The sequence below is a fragment of the Polyodon spathula genome, chromosome 3 (assembly GCF_017654505.1).
Source record: "Polyodon spathula isolate WHYD16114869_AA chromosome 3, ASM1765450v1, whole genome shotgun sequence".
Lineage (NCBI taxonomy): Eukaryota > Metazoa > Chordata > Actinopteri > Acipenseriformes > Polyodontidae > Polyodon > Polyodon spathula.
The window spans coordinates 93,603,939-93,622,275 of NC_054536.1; the positions used below are offsets into that span (position 1 = coordinate 93,603,939).

At 39.5% G+C, this 18,337-nt stretch overlaps 1 protein-coding gene across 1 annotated transcript; it reads right to left on the reverse strand.

The window, feature by feature from the left end:
- Positions 1-5,458: 5,458 nt before the first annotated feature.
- LOC121313679 (speriolin-like protein) lies at positions 5,459-14,695 on the reverse strand. The gene is made up of 4 exons (XM_041246464.1): positions 13,826-14,695; positions 10,685-10,891; positions 7,457-7,596; positions 5,459-7,342 (listed from the first exon to the last, which is right to left on the reverse strand). Exons 1-4 carry the CDS (start codon positions 14,022-14,024, stop codon positions 7,010-7,012), a joined length of 879 nt encoding a protein of 292 aa, XP_041102398.1. The 5' UTR covers positions 14,025-14,695; the 3' UTR covers positions 5,459-7,009.
- Between the last annotated feature and the right edge of the window lie 3,642 nt (positions 14,696-18,337).

The following is an 18,337-nucleotide window of genomic DNA, read 5'->3' on the forward strand; positions in this document are numbered from 1 at the left end:
AAAACGAAGCAATGTAGTATTCGTGGACTGTCAATCACATCTGACAGATTATTTATGTGGAGGCGGGACGCAGCAAGCGCTCCGGCTAGCTATAGGTTAGTGATTGCTTTGCTGGGAGATGTGATCCTTGGCTTAATTTCGTGCAACTTGGCGAAACTGTTCCACCTTCCTGCCATGGAACGTTGTGCAGTCCAACAGTCCGGGCTGCACACGCTGAATCATGATGGAGCCCCGCAGGTACAGCTATGGACAAAAGTTTTGCACCACCTACATTTTCTTTTTGTTGGATTGAGACAATTAAAAAACATAATCATAATTTTCTTTGATTACATGTTAAATAAAACATCTAAATGATGTTAATCTATCTATCTATCTATCTATCTATCTATCTATCTATCTATCTATATATATATATATATATATATATATATATATATATATATATATATATATATATATATATATATATATATATATATATATATATATATATATATCCTATCCTAGGATATCCTATCCTATCCTATCCTATAGGTAAATTACAACTATACATGCAGTACTGGAAAAATACCATAAACATAGCCTCGATTTACGATGGTCTGTACTGTCTGCATGGCGAAATTTTGTTATATATTTAACCATAATAGTCATGTTATAGTTTATTACATATGATATAGCTACTGCTTGTAACTGTCTGAAAAAAAAAACAGTTACACTCAGTGCTGTGGTAAATAAAAAAGCAGGAAACGCCCCTGTTTGGTGGAGTTGAACAGATATATTGAACAGATAAACATGAACAGATACATTGTTACAGGCCCTCAGCCAACCAAAGCCCCCCATACAGTTATTTTCCCTCTCATGTGCTATTCACATGAACAGTCACAGACCTGGCGGTGTGCTTCACATGAACAGTTCTGTGAGCATCCTTTTGCGGGCGAAGGCTACTAGCACAGTCTTGCAGGCCCATTGTGCCTAACAGCAGAACATAAACAACCAATCACAGAACACACACACACACACACACACACACACACACACACACAAACCAGAACACTCAGTCCAGTGGCCATGCCCCATTTCACAGGCTGGCACAAGGTCCCAGTAAATCCTAGGACAGGTGTTGTAACTGATACTGCCTCCCATTACGATAGTGCCTCCTGGAGGCAAAATCTGATAGAATAAACCCATCCAATACTGCCTCCTCGTACGATAGTGCCTCCTGGAGGCAAAATCTGATAGAATAAACCCATCTGATACTGCCTCCTCGTACGATAGTGCCTCCTGGAGGCAAAATCTGATAGAATAAACCCATCCGATACTGCCTCCCATTACGATAGTGCCTCCTGGAGGCAAAATCTGATAGAATAAACCCATCCGATACTGCCTCCTCGTACGATAGTGCCTCCTGGAGGCAAAATCTGATAGAATAAACCCATCCGATACTGCCTCCTCGTACGATAGTGCCTCCTGGAGGCAAAATCTGATAGAATAAACCCATCCGATACTGCCTCCTCGTACGATAGTGCCTCCTGGAGGCAAAATCTGATAGAATAAACCCATCCGATACTGCCTCCGATACTGCCTCCTCGTACGATAGTGCCTCCTGGAGGCAAAATCTGATAGAATAAACCCATCCGATACTGCCTCCTCGTACGATAGTGCCTCCTGGAGGCAAAATCTGATAGAATAAACCCATCCGATACTGCCTCCTCGTACGATAGTGCCTCCTGGAGGCAAAATCTGATAGAATAAACCCAGATATACGATAGTGCCTCCCCTGATAGAATAAACCCATCCGATACTGCCTCCTCGTACGATAGTGCCTCCTGGAGGCAAAATCTGATAGAATAAACCCATCCGATACTGCCTCCTCGTACGATAGTGGCTGTAAAATAGCTGCTTTGATTTAGTCTTAACTATCAAAACGCTTTAAAATCTGTTGTAATGTGAATAGGCTTCAAACTGCTAGTTAGCACTGAATAATATCTATTGAGGGCATCTGGTTTTCTGTGTTTTCGTCATGTTTAACTACTTCCCTTTTAAAATGACTCTGAGCACTGTGTAATGTGTTTTGTTTCTGAATTAAAACTCAGAAATGTGTTACTTGTGAAATTAATTCATAAAAGAGATTTGGATGAAAACACAGAAAACATTAGGCTACTTACTGTAACCCTGGTTCCCTGGAGGAGAAGACGACCACCAATGACATTATGTATGGGATATGCCTGCCCATTGAGTAGGTATGGCTGAGCTCTCTATACAAGAGCTGCCCCCCCTGCGATGAAGCACTTGGTCCCGCCCACCGAGGGAATAAAACTGTCATCTCGAGGAAGCCATTTCTCTTTTTCCATGAAACCCATGAGGGCTACTGATGCGACCTCTCGGGTGGTGGTCGTCTTCTCTTTCAGGGAACCAGGGTTACAATAAGTAGCCTAACGTTCCCTTTCAATTCGAAGATGACCACCAATGACATTACATATGGGATAATGTATACCAGAGCCATTGAGAGACAGAAGGAATTGCAGCATATGAGGGACGCACTAGCAATGTCTAATCCAGGGGTTAGCGGTGTGAGCTTATACCCTCAAGACCCTTGTGCATAATGAAGGCAGGGCAGGGTCTACCATATTAAGCCGATAGAACCAGGAGAATGTATGTAGCGTAGCCCAACTAGCCACAGTACAAATATCAGACATCGATATCGCACATCACTTCTGATTAGCCTGTCTCTGAGTGAGTTGCTGCACTCTCGAGATGGGCCCAAGATGTAGCCAACCCTCTAGTGGAATGTGCGGATACCATACCAGGTGGGGGCAAGCCAGCACCATTATACGCAGTCTAGACTGTGTCCACAATCCAATGTGACAGACACTGCTTAGAGGCTGTCCTAGGGTCCGTGTCCTGTGACAGATGAAGAGCTTGTCAGATTGGCACAGAGCTCTTGTCCTATACACGTAGCATCTCAATGCCCACACTGGGAAGAGGAAATTCAATCTCTGATCTTCCATTGAAGCAAATGGAGGTGGATGGAAGGACTCCAGTTCCACAGATTCATTAATGTGGAAGGCTGTGATCACCTTGAGGAGGAAAGCAAGGTTGGTGCGCAGAGACACCCTGCTGCCATACTCCCAAATAAATATGCAGGAGCTTACAAGTGAGGAAGCAGCTGAAAGACAGAAAGTATTTGATTCCTGGAAAGCGACGAGCCAGCTTTCAGCATGAATGCAAAGGTAATAAAATTGATAATTCAACTCAAGAAGCTCTTTTCTATCAACATGCTCAGCTCAACACAGAGGTCTTACTGTACTGTCTTCAGAAGGAAAAAGACAAATGTCTGTGTGTCAGACTAGCGAGTGGATAGAGGCCCAGAGACAGACTGCAGTTCAAAAAAATATACTTTTATTATAAATAGATACAAAAATAAAAAGGCACAAGGGCCAAAACAAAGGGATTGAAACACAAAAAGAAAGACAAAAAAACCAAAATGTACAAAATAAAGGTTTCCAGGCTGGGCAATGCCTTCACTGGATTTAGAAAATTGAAAAATCACAGCCAACAAAACACCAACCTGCTTCCTCAGCTCCCTCCTCCCAAATGAGAAGCAGAGGCCTCCTTTTATGTCAGGTGGCTGGTCGCTGATTGATCGTTAATTAACCTAATCAACTAATCAACCCCAGCCACCTGAACATAATAAACTCAGGCAGGTAGGGGAAATTAACCCCATCCCTGCCAGTCTGTCTGTATGATTTTATTCCCTCGGGGGTGGGACCGAGTGCATTATCCCAGGAAGGGGCCTGTCAGCAGCTCTGGTATAGAGCGCTCAGCGATACCTACCCAATAGGCAGGCATATCCCATATGTAATGTCATTGGTGGTTGTCTTCGAATTGAAAGAGAACCAAAAGCCCTAATGTAAGGTGTGTGTAACTCGACACGGAGGACAGGAAAAGATCTCTGGGACAAAATTAGAGGTAGTCTGTTTTTATTTATTTCTTAAAGAAAAAATACCTTTCCAACTGAATGTACATTTAAAAAAAATGCAAAAGCATCACAGCTCTGAAGATCAGTCTATTAATTTTTCTCGAGAAACCCTGTACAACACTGTCTCCCTTGATTTTCCGCTCTGGGCATGTCTTCAAAGTTCTGCGCATGCACAGTTAGCAAACAGACACCATCACACGGGGAGGCACTATTGGTTACGACGCCGGCACTGCTCGCACATCACTTCTGATTAGCCTGTCTCTGAGTGAGTTGCTGCACTCTCGAGCCCGTGTCCGCCCTCTTGTTTCTTTCTATCTGTGGGGGCGGGGCACTAGCTATCCAAGCGCACTTCTGTACTCTCACCTTCAGAATTCATGATAAAAAGCAGAATTAGCTTTAGGTGGACGGTAAAGTACCACAAGAATAAAACATCATGGAAATCCAAAGTGCACTGCAACTTATCGAAAAGAAGAATACTTGTGAAAGTAGCAGTGTAGGAGGATTTAAAAATGACAGCAGATCCACCACCCTGTCAGAATCACATGTACTCTTTTTATTTATATTCATGCTTTGAGCAAACTCTTAAACTCAGGGGAGATGTTCAAGGAGATGTTTTAAACCCCTGTAGTGGTTTTGTTCATGCACTGGGCGGGCTATATGTCCAGACAACTTTTTTTTTTAATAATCAAGAAAATCACACAGACTCATTTAATTTGAAGTTTTAGGAATCAGAGCAGTGTTAGTACTCTTTCAGTTTATTAAATACTTTAAAAAGTGGATTGTTTGGTTGCGCAGACCACCGTAAATCCCAAGTAAAAAGCAGTCTGGGCAATACAGTGACTTTACAGGTTTAACAGCATTAGTACTTCAATATAGTAATACAGATATGCCCTACAACATACAATATATCACTCTCCATAGCTAAAATATAAATCCTATACCTTATAGCAATGCATCCAATATAAACAAGATATAAATTCAAACAAGTTATAAATTCATATGCTTACCTTCCAGTATATGGAAGTGTAGTGTAGGACATATTGAAAAATAAGAACTGTCTTCAAAAGGCAGAGACTTGACTTCGACCAAACAGTAATCAGTTTTTCAGAGACCCTCAGAACGTGGACCACGTTAGCTTGCAAGATCAAGTTCAATGGTATTGAATGGGGTCTTGCTTTGGGCTTAAAAAGGATTTTCCCTCCATTGAATACATCAGGAGTCTCAATTAAATCTGATCATCAATCTGCCTTGACAGTTCTTATCTTTGAGTTAGTGATACATTATAAGTCAACTCTTTTTTAAAAGCTAATTGGAGTTCATTAAAAAAAAAAAAATTCAAAATTAACTGGATATAACTCCTTTCCATAATATTGTAACATGATCTCATGGCTCTCATTTTCAACCCCTCCTTTCTCTAAAAAATCAGACGAACCAAAGTTCACAGAATCCTTACTACAATACATTACGATACAAGTTTATATGTGTATTAAAAGAGATGCTATTTTATATATAAAATCAACTTTCTGTGTGATTATTTTAACCTGGGTCTACAATATAGTCCCCCTGAGCAGCACACCTTGTCAACTCTTCAGATTAGTTTACTTTCCATTACAGGTGTGTGTGTGTGTGTGTGTGTTAACAATTTATTGAACAAAGACTGCAGGGGGTTATCACAAGTCCTTGTGTGAAAGTACTAAGGACACAGTGGTCAGTTCAGTTATTTCCATTTTGTCAAGAAACGATAAAGTTAGGCGATGTAGCCGGATGCAAGGAAGACAGATCTCCAGGACAGTGCCAAGTTTCAGTGAAAGCAACAGTCAAACCCATTATCCAAGATATATTGGTTGAGAAAGACAGCATTGTTATTTAGGGGACGAGTATTTAAAAGAGCTGTTTTAAACCCACTAGATTGTGCAGTGGTGTTGCTAGCAGCATGAGACTTCAACACGGGAATAAGAACTCGAGATGAGCATAATCTACTTCTCTCCCTTCCCTGAGGCGTTGAAAGAGATCAATTACATTCATTACATAACAATTACATAACATTCAAAAAGTGAAAGATACTGCTCAGGCACTAAAAGATCCCAAAGAGCTCCAAAAAGAGTCAGTCCTTTTCTGTCCTGTCTTTGTCTCGTCTGTCGCTCACACCAGCAAGGAGGCTTTAATCAGCAGCAAAATGAGCATATTGACACTACTGCTGCTTATCACTGACGGCATGGGTATGGGTCAGGGGTTTAGATTTGTACATTCATGAATGTTAAAGTTATATTTGAGAAGATGTTTGCATTATAAGATTGCATGTATGTTATTTAAAAAGGAAATTAAAATATTTATAAAAAAAGGAACATATGTTACTCCCCATTGTACAGATTTTCATTAAATACTGTACAGACTACTGTACAGGTCCTTTTAAAGCTGTTTTGGTAATAATAATTAAAATTATGAGACAGAAATATGAAAATGAAAAATAACATAGCACTGCGCTGCGGTTCAGAGCTAAGTGTCCATCAATCAGACTAAGCTTTACACTACAGTATAACTCCATGGTGCCTGGTTACTATAGGAGTGCTTCTGCCTGTAGTGTACACCACCACACCCCTTTAAAAAGCATTTGGGATTCAAGAAATTTTAAACTAACGGCAGGTCAGTACAACGTTGGAGTTTGTTCTCAATATTTATTACCATGGAAACCTGTTTGTATGCAATTTCCTTGTGATTAAAAATAAAAGAATAATGTGATAAATAAATAAATAAATAAATACATAAATAAAAGGTTTGTTTAGGATATGACTGCATATACTTTTGACCTCAAAGAAGGAAGTTTCATCGTAACCATGGCTTCTCTCACAGCACTACAGCCCCACAACATTATGCTTGGGTGTGGCTTGATACTTGGGAGTACCTCTAGGTTATTCTATTGGTTAAGTCTAGATGCAAGATAAAAGCCCTCTATTTTGTTCAAGAGGCCACTAACAGCTCACAGTTTGTCTACTGTAACTTAGCTTTATTATCTGTTGTGAAGCAGCTGCACTACCAGATAAACAGAGCCTTCTCATCCTGCCTTGCCAAGTAGCACAGACAGCTGAGGAGGAGCAGGGTGTCCTTGAGCATTGCAACTGGGACCACCTCGATCACCATCTTCCTCAGGCTGTCAGGGTCGTTGTAACCTTTGAGCTGCGCGGTGCAGGCCTCGGGCCGCTGCTTCAGGATGCCGTAGGTGTTGACAATGTGCTCGCTGAATCGGGGGTGCAGGTGTGGGTTATAGCCGAGTCCCTTGAGCTTCTCCATCAGCTCAGCGTAGCGCCGCGTCATGTGGGACCGGAGGGCTTCGTCCACCTTCCCACTCAGCTTGTTGGTGGAAACCTGCAGACAAACCAGGACAGGAAACCCAGGTATCAACAGACAGGGAGGGAAAAGCTGCAGTTTAACAAAGTGCTCCCTCCCTTTCACACATGCACTTTGTTTGCAGACACTGACCTGGGCGATCTTATCAGGAATGTTGGACACAGTGAATCCATAGAGCCTGGCCCGCCCTAAAAACACATAGGACAGGATCCTGCGGTCTAACTGGAAGGCAATCTCCCCAACAGCGCGCTCCATTTCCTGGTGCGAGACATCTATGGGAAACAAGATTAAAGACTTGTACTCATTGTAGGACAGTGTGTCAGCACTGATCATAACCAGAGCACAGCTAATTCAGGTCAGCAATTCTTCTGAACTTACAGTTACAGTCGCACTGCTTAAATAGTACTAGGGGTTGTAAGACCATCCAACCAGTGGAGTCTCCTTAGAGGAGGAGGCACGGGAGGCAGTGCCTCTTCAAAATTTCAAAGTAAAAAAATAAAATACAATTTTATATATAAAATGTTCAATAAAATAAAAACACAAATATTGTCTACAATGCCAGAAAAAATGACATTTTAACGTAAACCCTAGATTCAACATTCCTATATGAACAGCAGTTCAAAACCTTGATTCAACATTCCTATAGGAAAAACGAAAACTTCCGATGTTGAGGTAAGTTTCCCACAAAAATGGCCTCTCAGACTTTATCGTTTGATACAAAATGATTTAAAAACCTATTCCTAAAGAAGAAGAAGAATAGTAGTAGACTAATGATGACGAAGTGCAATAGCTGACACCGATGTGTTATTCTGCTATATAGTTTCACTTCGTTGTTCTCCGTACGGACACATTGCCTCAGAATATTGTAAATACATGTTCTGTACTTTGTTTAAATAAAAAGCAAACGCCTTTTTTATGCAAAAGTTGAAATGTGTTTATTTTAAAGGTGTAGTGCCCCATAAAGTGGTTACTGTTTAAGCTCATATTGAAAATAGTCCTGGGAAACTGGGCTAGGGCAGGTATTTTAGTTTCCCGAGTGAAAGTGATATTAACGTGTTTTGTGGAAAGCCTTTTTTAAATTGATATTCTTGTTAACACGAAGCAGATTTACAATAGTGAGTCTATTGCGAAGAAGAGGTCTGAATAATAGATGTATGCATTAGTAACAAGCCTAACTGTGTTTAAATGATTAAGGTCACCATACAATCTGGAATGGCTGACATTGCTATGAAATGGTCGTCTCATTTCAGTCCTTGAATTGTTAAAGGTTTCACAGATATGGCTTACAGATGATAAGGGTGTTCAGACTACATTTTTCAGTTTTTTCTTTTTGAATGGTGTTGCAGTCTGCCACAAAACACTGCACCGTTCCGTCTACCAGCTATACTTTGAGATTAAAAAACGACCTCTTGCTATAACATTTTACAGATGTTTAAAACTTAATCTTTACTGTTATTGTAGACTCGCCTATTTGGAAGCACCTAGCAACAATCACTGCGGATGTGACGCCCAGCAAAATCCCCACTTCCCAGCAAAGTTCGGCCTCTTTGCCCAGCCCAGATAAGAACTGGCGCCGTCCAAGCTGTGTGACTCAACCTGGGCTCCCAGCGACCGCGCTTTAACTGAGTGAGCCACTTGGGGACCCTACTTGAGCAACTGTGTATGCAGTTGAGGTTTAGCTATACAGTGCATAATTGAAAATGATTACATTGAAATAATACCCTACGAATCTGCGCTAGTATTATTACTAATACTGTGCTTGTATTACGCATACATGTTGTGAAAACGGCAAAGGATTTCCACGTTTTGATTATGAGGCTACATATTACTCACATTTCAAAGCAAATCTATCAACGAAAAGTTAATTTAATTTTCACTTGATCCGTTTTGTGTTTTGGTGTTTTGATGGTGTTTTGATGTCTAAAAAGTGCAACGTGCTGATTCCCCCGTTGATGAATATATTAGTATGAAACACTGACGCGTGCGCATATCTCAGGAATGCAAAATTCGGCAGGACACCGGCAACTTACAGAAAGGAGTTGCTTGCTGCTCACATGGAAATAAGGAACTGTATTTACTAGGATGTCAAAAACCAGACAGAATGACCAGATTTCATCTATTCCCTTTACTGTGCTAGAATAAATCAATTAATAAATGAATGAAGCTTCTTTTGTTGCATGGCACATTTTTCTGATGAAACAGCGGGTTTGTAAAGGTGCCTCTTGTGATTTAGAAGTCACCAGAACAGAACGGTATATCATTATTTTGTTGGTCATTTGCGTTTAATAAATTAAGTCGATAGGATGTCCTTGATTTTGGTCTGCCTTTCTCTTGCCTAGAAAATATTTCTTTCAAAGTATGTTAGCAAGGTTAGCTCTGCTTTTTGATGTTTATCTCCAGCAGGGAAAATAGGTTTTGCCCTCCTGTTGGAAAATGTCATTTCTACCAATGATATTCAGACATTGTGCATATAGTATGGCAATTCTGTGTACGTATGTACAGTACACCGTCACTTTGTTTGGCAAATGTGGTTTGTGGCATATAATAATATGTTGTTATTGCCTTTAAGTTATCGATAATAATAATAATAATAATAATAATAATAATAATAATAATATAATAATAATAATAATAAGGTGTTAAACGACAGTGGAAATGCTAGCACATTAGTGGTGTATCAGTGTGATGCATCTTTGCTTGAGGCTCTCCTACTGTTTTGTAGTGTGAATTCCCCCCCCAAGGTGAATGACAAAGGGCCCCGGGGGAAATTGACAAATCGCACCCTGTGGACGTGGCAGCACTTCTTTTCATGCTATATTAATATGTTTGTGGAAATTTGACAAATCGCACCCTGTGACGTGGTCGTGAAGTCTAAATGCTATATTAATGTTGTATACGGTGCATTTTAAAACATACGCTGGCAGTGTGTAACAGTTATTAGAATAAGCTATGATGGGCTATGTGTTTAGGAGCCAAGTTGTTGGGTAAATGTTAAGCTATTGAAAGTGTTGTTAGTCACAATACAACAAGAAGATTCTACTGCTGCAGACCCCGCCTTTTTCCCCCCTCCCCATTTTTTTATGCTCACCAGCCACCTCTAAACCCGACAATACAGCTTTGTGAGCTAGCTTAGTATTTCTGCGGCAGGACTCCTATAGTAGAAGATAACATTGTTGCCACCCCAGCAACGGCTGTGCTGAAATCTGTAAATATTGTAAATAAATCTGGGCTACCGCCCGATCTCCGTCTCTCTCTCAATAGCATTCCAAGCGAATCCCTGAACCCAGAATCCCTAAATCCCTGAGTCTGAAACAAGCAGTTATTTCATCACACATAAAGGAACCTGTGTTTACTTTTTACCTGTAGTTCCATGCCTTGCATAGCGGGTCCTTTCTTCTGTTACCCGTAAAGGTTGAAAGCTGCTTTTGTCAGGACTGTAATATGAATATGTATCTTTAGACAGGGCACTGAGAACCAAGGGAGAAGATGTTCTGTGTGACTTTGACAGAAGCTCTCTGGACAACTGACCTTCCTCCAAAGTATCATCCCACAGAATGGATTGTTTTCCTAAAACAAAAATATTATTATTATTATTATTATTATTATTATTATTATTATTATTATTATTATTATTATTATTATTATTTATATAACGTAAGCAGTCTAACTCTGGCTATTTCCAATGGCTTTAGGCAAAGTTAATTTTTACCTGCATTTTATCAGCATTAGCAAGTTTACCTGCTTAGATATCATCCTGTATGTTTTTTATTATTTCTTTCAGAAGGGTCAAATCCCTTATTATCATTACTGTATACTCTCGGGACAGCCGTATTTACAGTAGAGCCCCAACACAAAATAATATAACAAAAAAAAAAAGGCATGTGGATCACTTACTGTCATTGATACAAGTTAAACAAGCAATGAATCAATAACAACAAATATCATAAAAGACAGGTCAAGTTTGTTGCTGTAAACAAGATTCAGTTTATTATAATGCTGATGATCACCATACCATTTTAAATATTAAGGATTCACTGTCGTTTCACTGCTTTTATTTCTTTTAAGTGTGCATGTGTCCCAAGTTTTATGTTAAGATTTGTATTATTATTAGTATTTTGTATCCAGCCACAGCAAATGTCTTTGTTTTTGTTTTATATGTGAATAGCTCAATAAAGCAATAAGCGAATGCATATATATATATATATATATATATATATATATATATATATATATATATATATATATAGAGAGAGAGAGAGAGAGAGAGAGAGAGAGAGAGAGAGAGAGAGAGAGAGAGAGAGAGAGAGAGAGAGAGAGAGAGAGAGAGAGAGAGAGAGAGAGAGCCTAGCCCATCACAGCTGTACCTGACCTACGAGAGAGGGTACAAAGAAAATATTAAAAACTGAGGCAAGGGTACCAGGCTACAGGGGGTGGAACCCAGTCCTGCTCTCTAGTGACCACCACTGCAGAATGGATCCTGTCCACCTGGAATGTGCACGCTCTCCTTGGGATAGACATTGGAGTGGAGGGTAGGTGGGAGTCAGAATAAAAAATACAATAAAGAAATGACAACACTGTAGTGAGTTGTGACCCTTCATATAAAGGTGTATTGGTTTTCTTTGAAAAGGGGTCTGGCTGATAATAAAGAACTGGGACATATTTCAGTGCTTAATGAACTGACAAAATATAATTTTTTTTCTTCACATACAGAACCAACACTGACTGCAGCAAACAGATCCTGAAGAAACTTGGTGGCCAATGACTCTGCTATATTTACAGCCACAATCCCTGAACCCTACTCCTTATTATCCACTGCATTAATGGGACGTGTTCATGGTAAAAATAGAAATTTAAATGAAAGGAACAAAAACCCAGGAGGTCCAGTTGCACAATTTAAGGGGAATGTTATATCATTTTAAGTCAAACTAAAATGGAAACGTGGAAATGATAGGTGTCATTAATATCTCCTTACAAACGACAATTAGGCAGTGACTGGTTTTGTTTTTAATGTGCAACTCCAGTAAAGGAGTTAGAAATGTAAAGCCAAGACTGATCTGTAAAACAAGTGATAAAACAAAAGAAACCACTTGACCAATTATTATGTTTATTTGATGGAAACATATTAACAGAATTACCTTACCTAAAAAAAAAAAAAAAAGGTAACTACATCAAGGTAAAAACAAAGTGTCTCCATGTAAAGGACAAATGAGAAAAAATATAAGAAATCATTTAAAACTATACTTGTACTTATTATTTCAGGTGACAAGGAGCTGGATGTTGATTTTTGAGGAGACAACGAAATTAAGGAGATGTAGTTGACTGCCCTTCTCAACAAAGATCCTGTCGCTTGGTTAACCACGGGGCTTTGGATTGTAATGTGTATTGGTACAGCATGGCTTCTAGCAGCCTGGCTTTCCAACCCCCCCGTTAATTCCTCGCACAGGTTAAACACTGCGGCTGTATTAAGTCTGAATCTTCTTTTTCCCTTGTCATCGGGCTTGTTTAGTTAAGAAAATCTTTGCTTAACAATCTTTGGGTGGGGTTGCCTCCATCTCGCTAGTCTTTGTTGAGCCTGATTGTTGTTAGAAGAGATGCGAAGCAGTGTCCTTCTTCACTCCAAAACATTTCATGAATCACTTCCATTTTCCCACTTTTATAGTCAATGATATGCAACCAAGAAAAACAAGTGGCTTTACCAAACTTTCAGATTGTGGAAAACAGTCGCTTTTTGGTATGAAATGACATCACACAGATGTCTGAAAAATGAAACACGGCTTTGACGAATCAGAACCAGTTCTTAAATCAGCCTAAATCCATTCATGACAACACGTTTTGGAATGGACACTTTGACGAATAGGGCCCAGCACCACAAAAGCCCTCCTCGACGGTCAGAAAAGCTTTGTCATTCAGGGCCAAGCACTACATTTGTATTTAATGTTTTGCTACTGAATTTTGTTTGTTTAACTGGGCTCTTTCTGTGTGTGCAACCTCACCGTTAAAACTTCCGTTTTACAACTTCCCATAACATTTGTAATAAAACCACATAATATATCATATTGTATGGTTCTACAATAACCATACAATATAATACGTTAATATATTATGTGTCCTGCAATTTGGTGCTGTAGTATTTTAGACATGGGTAATCAGAGACACTACACTGATATTCCCTGTGAACATGCTGACTGTACAGTATGGGTGTATACTGCAATGCATTCCAGGTTATAATACCATATTATCACACGATCATATAATGATAAACCTTCCGGAATACTTTTGAGCGAATATCAGGGCGGACACAAACGGCCCGCCTTATATATATATGCAAATATATATATATATATATATATATATATATAGAGAGAGAGAGAGAGAGAGAGAGAGAGAGAGAGAGAGAGAGAGAGAGAGAGAGAGAGAGATATTTAACCCACTGACAAGCAAATGAACTTCTTGTTTTCCCATTGCTGTTAACTCTGAACACTGACTCGCAGGTATAACTACCTGATCCTCCTTCACTTGTTCTCAGTGAGCTGCTTCCAGTGATAGAGCCCCTGGGTGTGCTCTCCTCCAGTGCACTGCTTCTGGAACGCAGATCCATGTTCTCCTTCATCAAGGCCACCATGACTTTCAGGTCTTCGTTCTCACCGTGCAGCCTCTCACTCTCTCTTTTCAGCACTCCATAGCTCCCCAAGACGTCCATAGACAGGCCATAAAGCGCTGCACTTGTTCACTAGAACTGACTTGAAACACCTAAGCGAGCAGAGCCTCGTTACGCAGCTTCACCGCTTGCAGAATGACCGCAGTGAAAAACAGCTCGCTATTATCTTTTGGCGGTAGGTGTCGCTACTCAAATCACCGACGACAGGGCCAAATACAGATTAAACCACCATTATGACGTCATGTCACCACCAAAAAAAGTTGCAATAAATTTTCATCCAACGCGGGTTTATTATTAGAGGTAAGGTTTGTTATGGATATGTATTTCAACGCATTTACATATGTGCACTATGAATATTAGATTTAGTTTAACATTGTAATATTAAGAAATTATTTAATACATTGGTATGCAATAAAATGTATTTTCAGTTGCCGTTTAACGATAGTAACAAAGTAATTGAATCGAAATTGTAATCTCCGATATATTAATACATGCCACAATAATACTATACTATCTGTCGGTTAATAGGCATACACAATGATAACGTCCCAACAATGAAACTATTTTTTATTAAAAAATAAATAAACGAAAAGAACATGTTTAACATTGCAAGTGTGGCTCTAAACAGACACCAGTTAAAACAGAAGTATTATTAAAGCTGAAAAGTCCGGTTTTTCTCTTCTTTACTACATGCATTTGCTTGTCATGCAGTTTTTGTTATACTGTTAACCTGTAGTTTTTTTGTTTTTTTTCTTTATATATATATATATATATATATATATATATATATATATATATATATATATATATAATAATATAATATATATTATATCTAGCTTAAACGAATTTGCACAAAAAAATTTTTTTTTATCTTGTTTCATTTACAAAAAAAAAAGTTTCAAAATTTCAGTTTCGCATATCTGATATCAGTGAATACCGCTGCATCCAAAAGGAGTCCCAGGTTCTGTTTTCAGTTATAATTAATTGGAGATTTGCATGAAATTGCAGAACGTTAAGCACGCTGCCGCTCCGCACTCTTCTATATCGTCATCGGTTGATATATTTATTTCTACCTCCCTTGACAACAACGATGGCGCTCGATTGACGGGGTAGTCATGGGAACTCCTGCTACCAGTTTCACCCTAACTGTTTGCCAAATCAGTGTTTTTCTAGGTGGGTGGGGATCATATAAACGGCAATGTCTCATGGCTGCGACAGATGGCCCTCCAGCACATACAAGACGAAAACACGCAAGCTTGTCGCGGAAGAGCAGGACGAGTCGGATACGGACCCTGATTTTATGACTCGTGGGACCGAACTGGACCTTAGACGGTGGGCTGACAGAAATGCATTTTGCGATCAGTCAATTGCATCCTCAGGCAAGTGTGAATGTAGAATCCTTTTATAACACAAAGATAAAAAAAGCGATTTAACTACCGATATTTGTACCTACTCCAACATATAATCTTAGTTACCTTTTAATATTATTACTTCATCAGCGACCTATACAGTGGAGCATCGTTTACTGCACTATATTACCCATGGATTGTTCGCTGCCTTACCAACGTCCACCACGTGTGTGTGTGTGTGTGTCTATCTATCTACTTATCTATATATAAATAAGGGTGAAGTGTAGGTAAAAGGTGAAAATACTGAAGGCGTCCTATCCTCTGCATGTATCACTCAGTCATGTACGGTAATGTAACACAAGTTAAATTTTAAATAGATATTAAGAAGTATTACTCTATGTAGTAACTGCAGTAGAGAAGGAGTTTAGTTTCATAATATCCTAAAAAAAGGAGGATCTCACAGAACAAAACAACTGCTATGAAAATGGTGATACAAAAAGGTCTCAGTCAAACAATGCACAGTAGGGGAAAAAATACCCCTCAAATGTTTTATGTAACAGGCACTACTACAACTAATGATGCACTTGACTTGGCCATTTTAATCCCCGTAGTATTCTCAGCAATCATCCCTGTGTTCCAGACCCTGGGTACTCACCTACACCAGGACCTGGCCATGCTGCAATAACAGCCTTGGATTACAACATATATCCCTGTTTCTTTTATGTATTTTTTTGTACTTATTTCTTATTGTGCCAGGCTGGTGCGTGGATAGAGGCCCAGAGACAGACTGCAGTTCAAACAAATATACTTTTATTATAAATAAACAAAAAATAAACGTGCACAAGGGCAAAATAAAGGGATTTAAACACAAATAAAGCAATACAAAAACAACTTGCAAAATTAAGGTTTCCAGGTCGGGCAATGCCTTCACTGGATTCACAAATACAAAAACCCACAAACACCAACCTGCTTCCTCAGCTCCCCCTTTCCAAATGAGAAGCAGAGGCCTCCTTTTATGTCAGGTGGCTGGGCACTGATTGATCGTTAATCAACCTAATCAACTAATCAACCCCAGCCACCTGAACATAATAAACCCAGGCAGGTAGGGGAAATTAACCCCATCCCAATTTAAAGGGCAGAGCTTTGCTCTGCCACACTTATCCTACACTAATGTATTTTGTGTGTTTCTCTGTTGAGTTTCTGCATAGTTATTAATAATTAATAAAAAATGTATCCATGGTATTGTGGTTTCTGCACAATAAACAAAGTGGCAAAAGACCCGTTTTCATAAAGTAATGTCATTACAGTGGTTTGCTTCTGCTTTTTATTAGATGTGCACGCAAGTGAAAACTCATGTTTAACTTAAGTAAACTCTTCAAAATGTTTTAGAAAAGGGGCATTGCACAAAGAAAAGCAGATTAAATAAGTCCCTGGACCCAGTACCCGCATCAAAATAAGTCCCGGTACAGGGTGAGTACCGGCAGAATTTCACTATATATATATATAAAATATATATGTATATATATACAGTGGCTTGCAAAAGTATTCAGACCCCTGACCAATTCTCTCATATTACTGAATTACAAATGGTATATTGAAATTTCGTTCTGTTTGATATTTTATTTTTAAATACTGAAACTCAGAATCAGTTATTGTAAGGTGACATTGGTTTTATGTTGGGAAATATTTTTAATAAAAATAAAAAACTGAAATATCTTGCTTGCATAAGTATTCAACCCCTGTGCTATGGAAGCTCCCAGTTTGCACCGATGAAAGAAATTGCCCTAACGACGACACAGTTACCTTACCATTGGCCTCCACCTGTGAACCATTAAAGCTGCTGTCACATTTTGTGGATAAAAACCCCACTGTTGAAGGATCATTGGTAAGGCTGTGAATGTGAAGGAAAATGAAGACCAAAGAGCATTCTACAGACGTTAGAGATAAAGTAATACAAATGCATAGATAAGGGAAAGGGTACACATTAATATCCGAGTGTTTGGATAGCCCAGTGAGCACAGTTGGATCAGTAATCAGTCACTGCCAAGAAAAGTCTGTCCCTCAAAACTCAGTGCTCAACCAAGAAGGAGACTTGTGAGAGAAGCCACAGAGAGGCCAACAATCACTTTGAAGAAGCTACAAAGTTCAGTGGCTGGGAGTGGAGTAATGGTGCACCAGTCAACCATATCAAGAGCTCTGCATAACACTGGCCTGTATGGGAGGGTGGCAAGAAACAAGCCGTTACTCAAAAAGTACCATCTGAAAGCACGTCTGGAGTTTGCCAGAAAGCATGAGAGTGACCCAGCTGTGATGTGGGAAAAGGTTTTGTGGTCAGTTGAGACCAAGATAGAGCTTTTTGGCCAAAACTCAAAGCGCTATGTGTGGCGCAAACCTAACACTGCCCATGCCTCAAGACACACCATCCCTACAGTGAAGTATGGTGGGGGCAGCATCATGTTGTGGGGATGCTTCTCATCAGCAGGGACTGGGCATCTTGTTACAATTGAAGGAAGAATGGATGGAGCAAAATACAGGAAAATACTGCAAGAGAATCTGCTTCAGATGCTAAAAAACTGAAGCTCGGGAGGAAATTCACCTTTCAGCAGGACAATGATCCCAAGCACAAGGCCAAAGCAACGTTGGAGTGGCTCAAGAACAAAAAGGTGACTGTCCTGCAGTGGCCCAGTCAAAGTCCTGATCTCAATCCCATTGAGAATCTGTGGCACTATTTGAAAATTGCGGTCCACAAGCGTCGTCCAACCAACCTGAACAACCTGGAGCAAATCTGCCAAGAAGAATGGGCCAAAATCACTCCGACACTGTATGCAAAGCTGGTACATACTTACCGCAAAAGACTTAAAGCTGTTATTGCAGCGAAAGGTGGCTCTACCAAATATTAATGTGTGGGGGTTGAATACTTATGCAAGCAAGATATTTCAGTTTTTTTTTTTATTTTTCTTATTAAAGGGTTGATTTTTGTTTAGTTATGGTGTATGTATTAAACTA

Excerpts from the sequence above, each read along its gene's own strand:
- LOC121313679 (XM_041246464.1), bottom strand. The coding sequence starts at position 14,024 with ATGGACGTCTTGGGGAGCTATGGAGTGCTGAAAAGAGAGAGTGAGAGG. Across the intron at positions 10,892-13,825 it reads AACAAGTGAAGGAGGATCAG|GAAAACAATCCATTCTGTGG; the intron begins GTAGTTATACCT and ends TTTTTGTTTTAG. Across the intron at positions 7,597-10,684 it reads TGCAAGGCATGGAACTACAG|ATGTCTCGCACCAGGAAATG; the intron begins GTAAAAAGTAAA and ends TGTTTCCCATAG.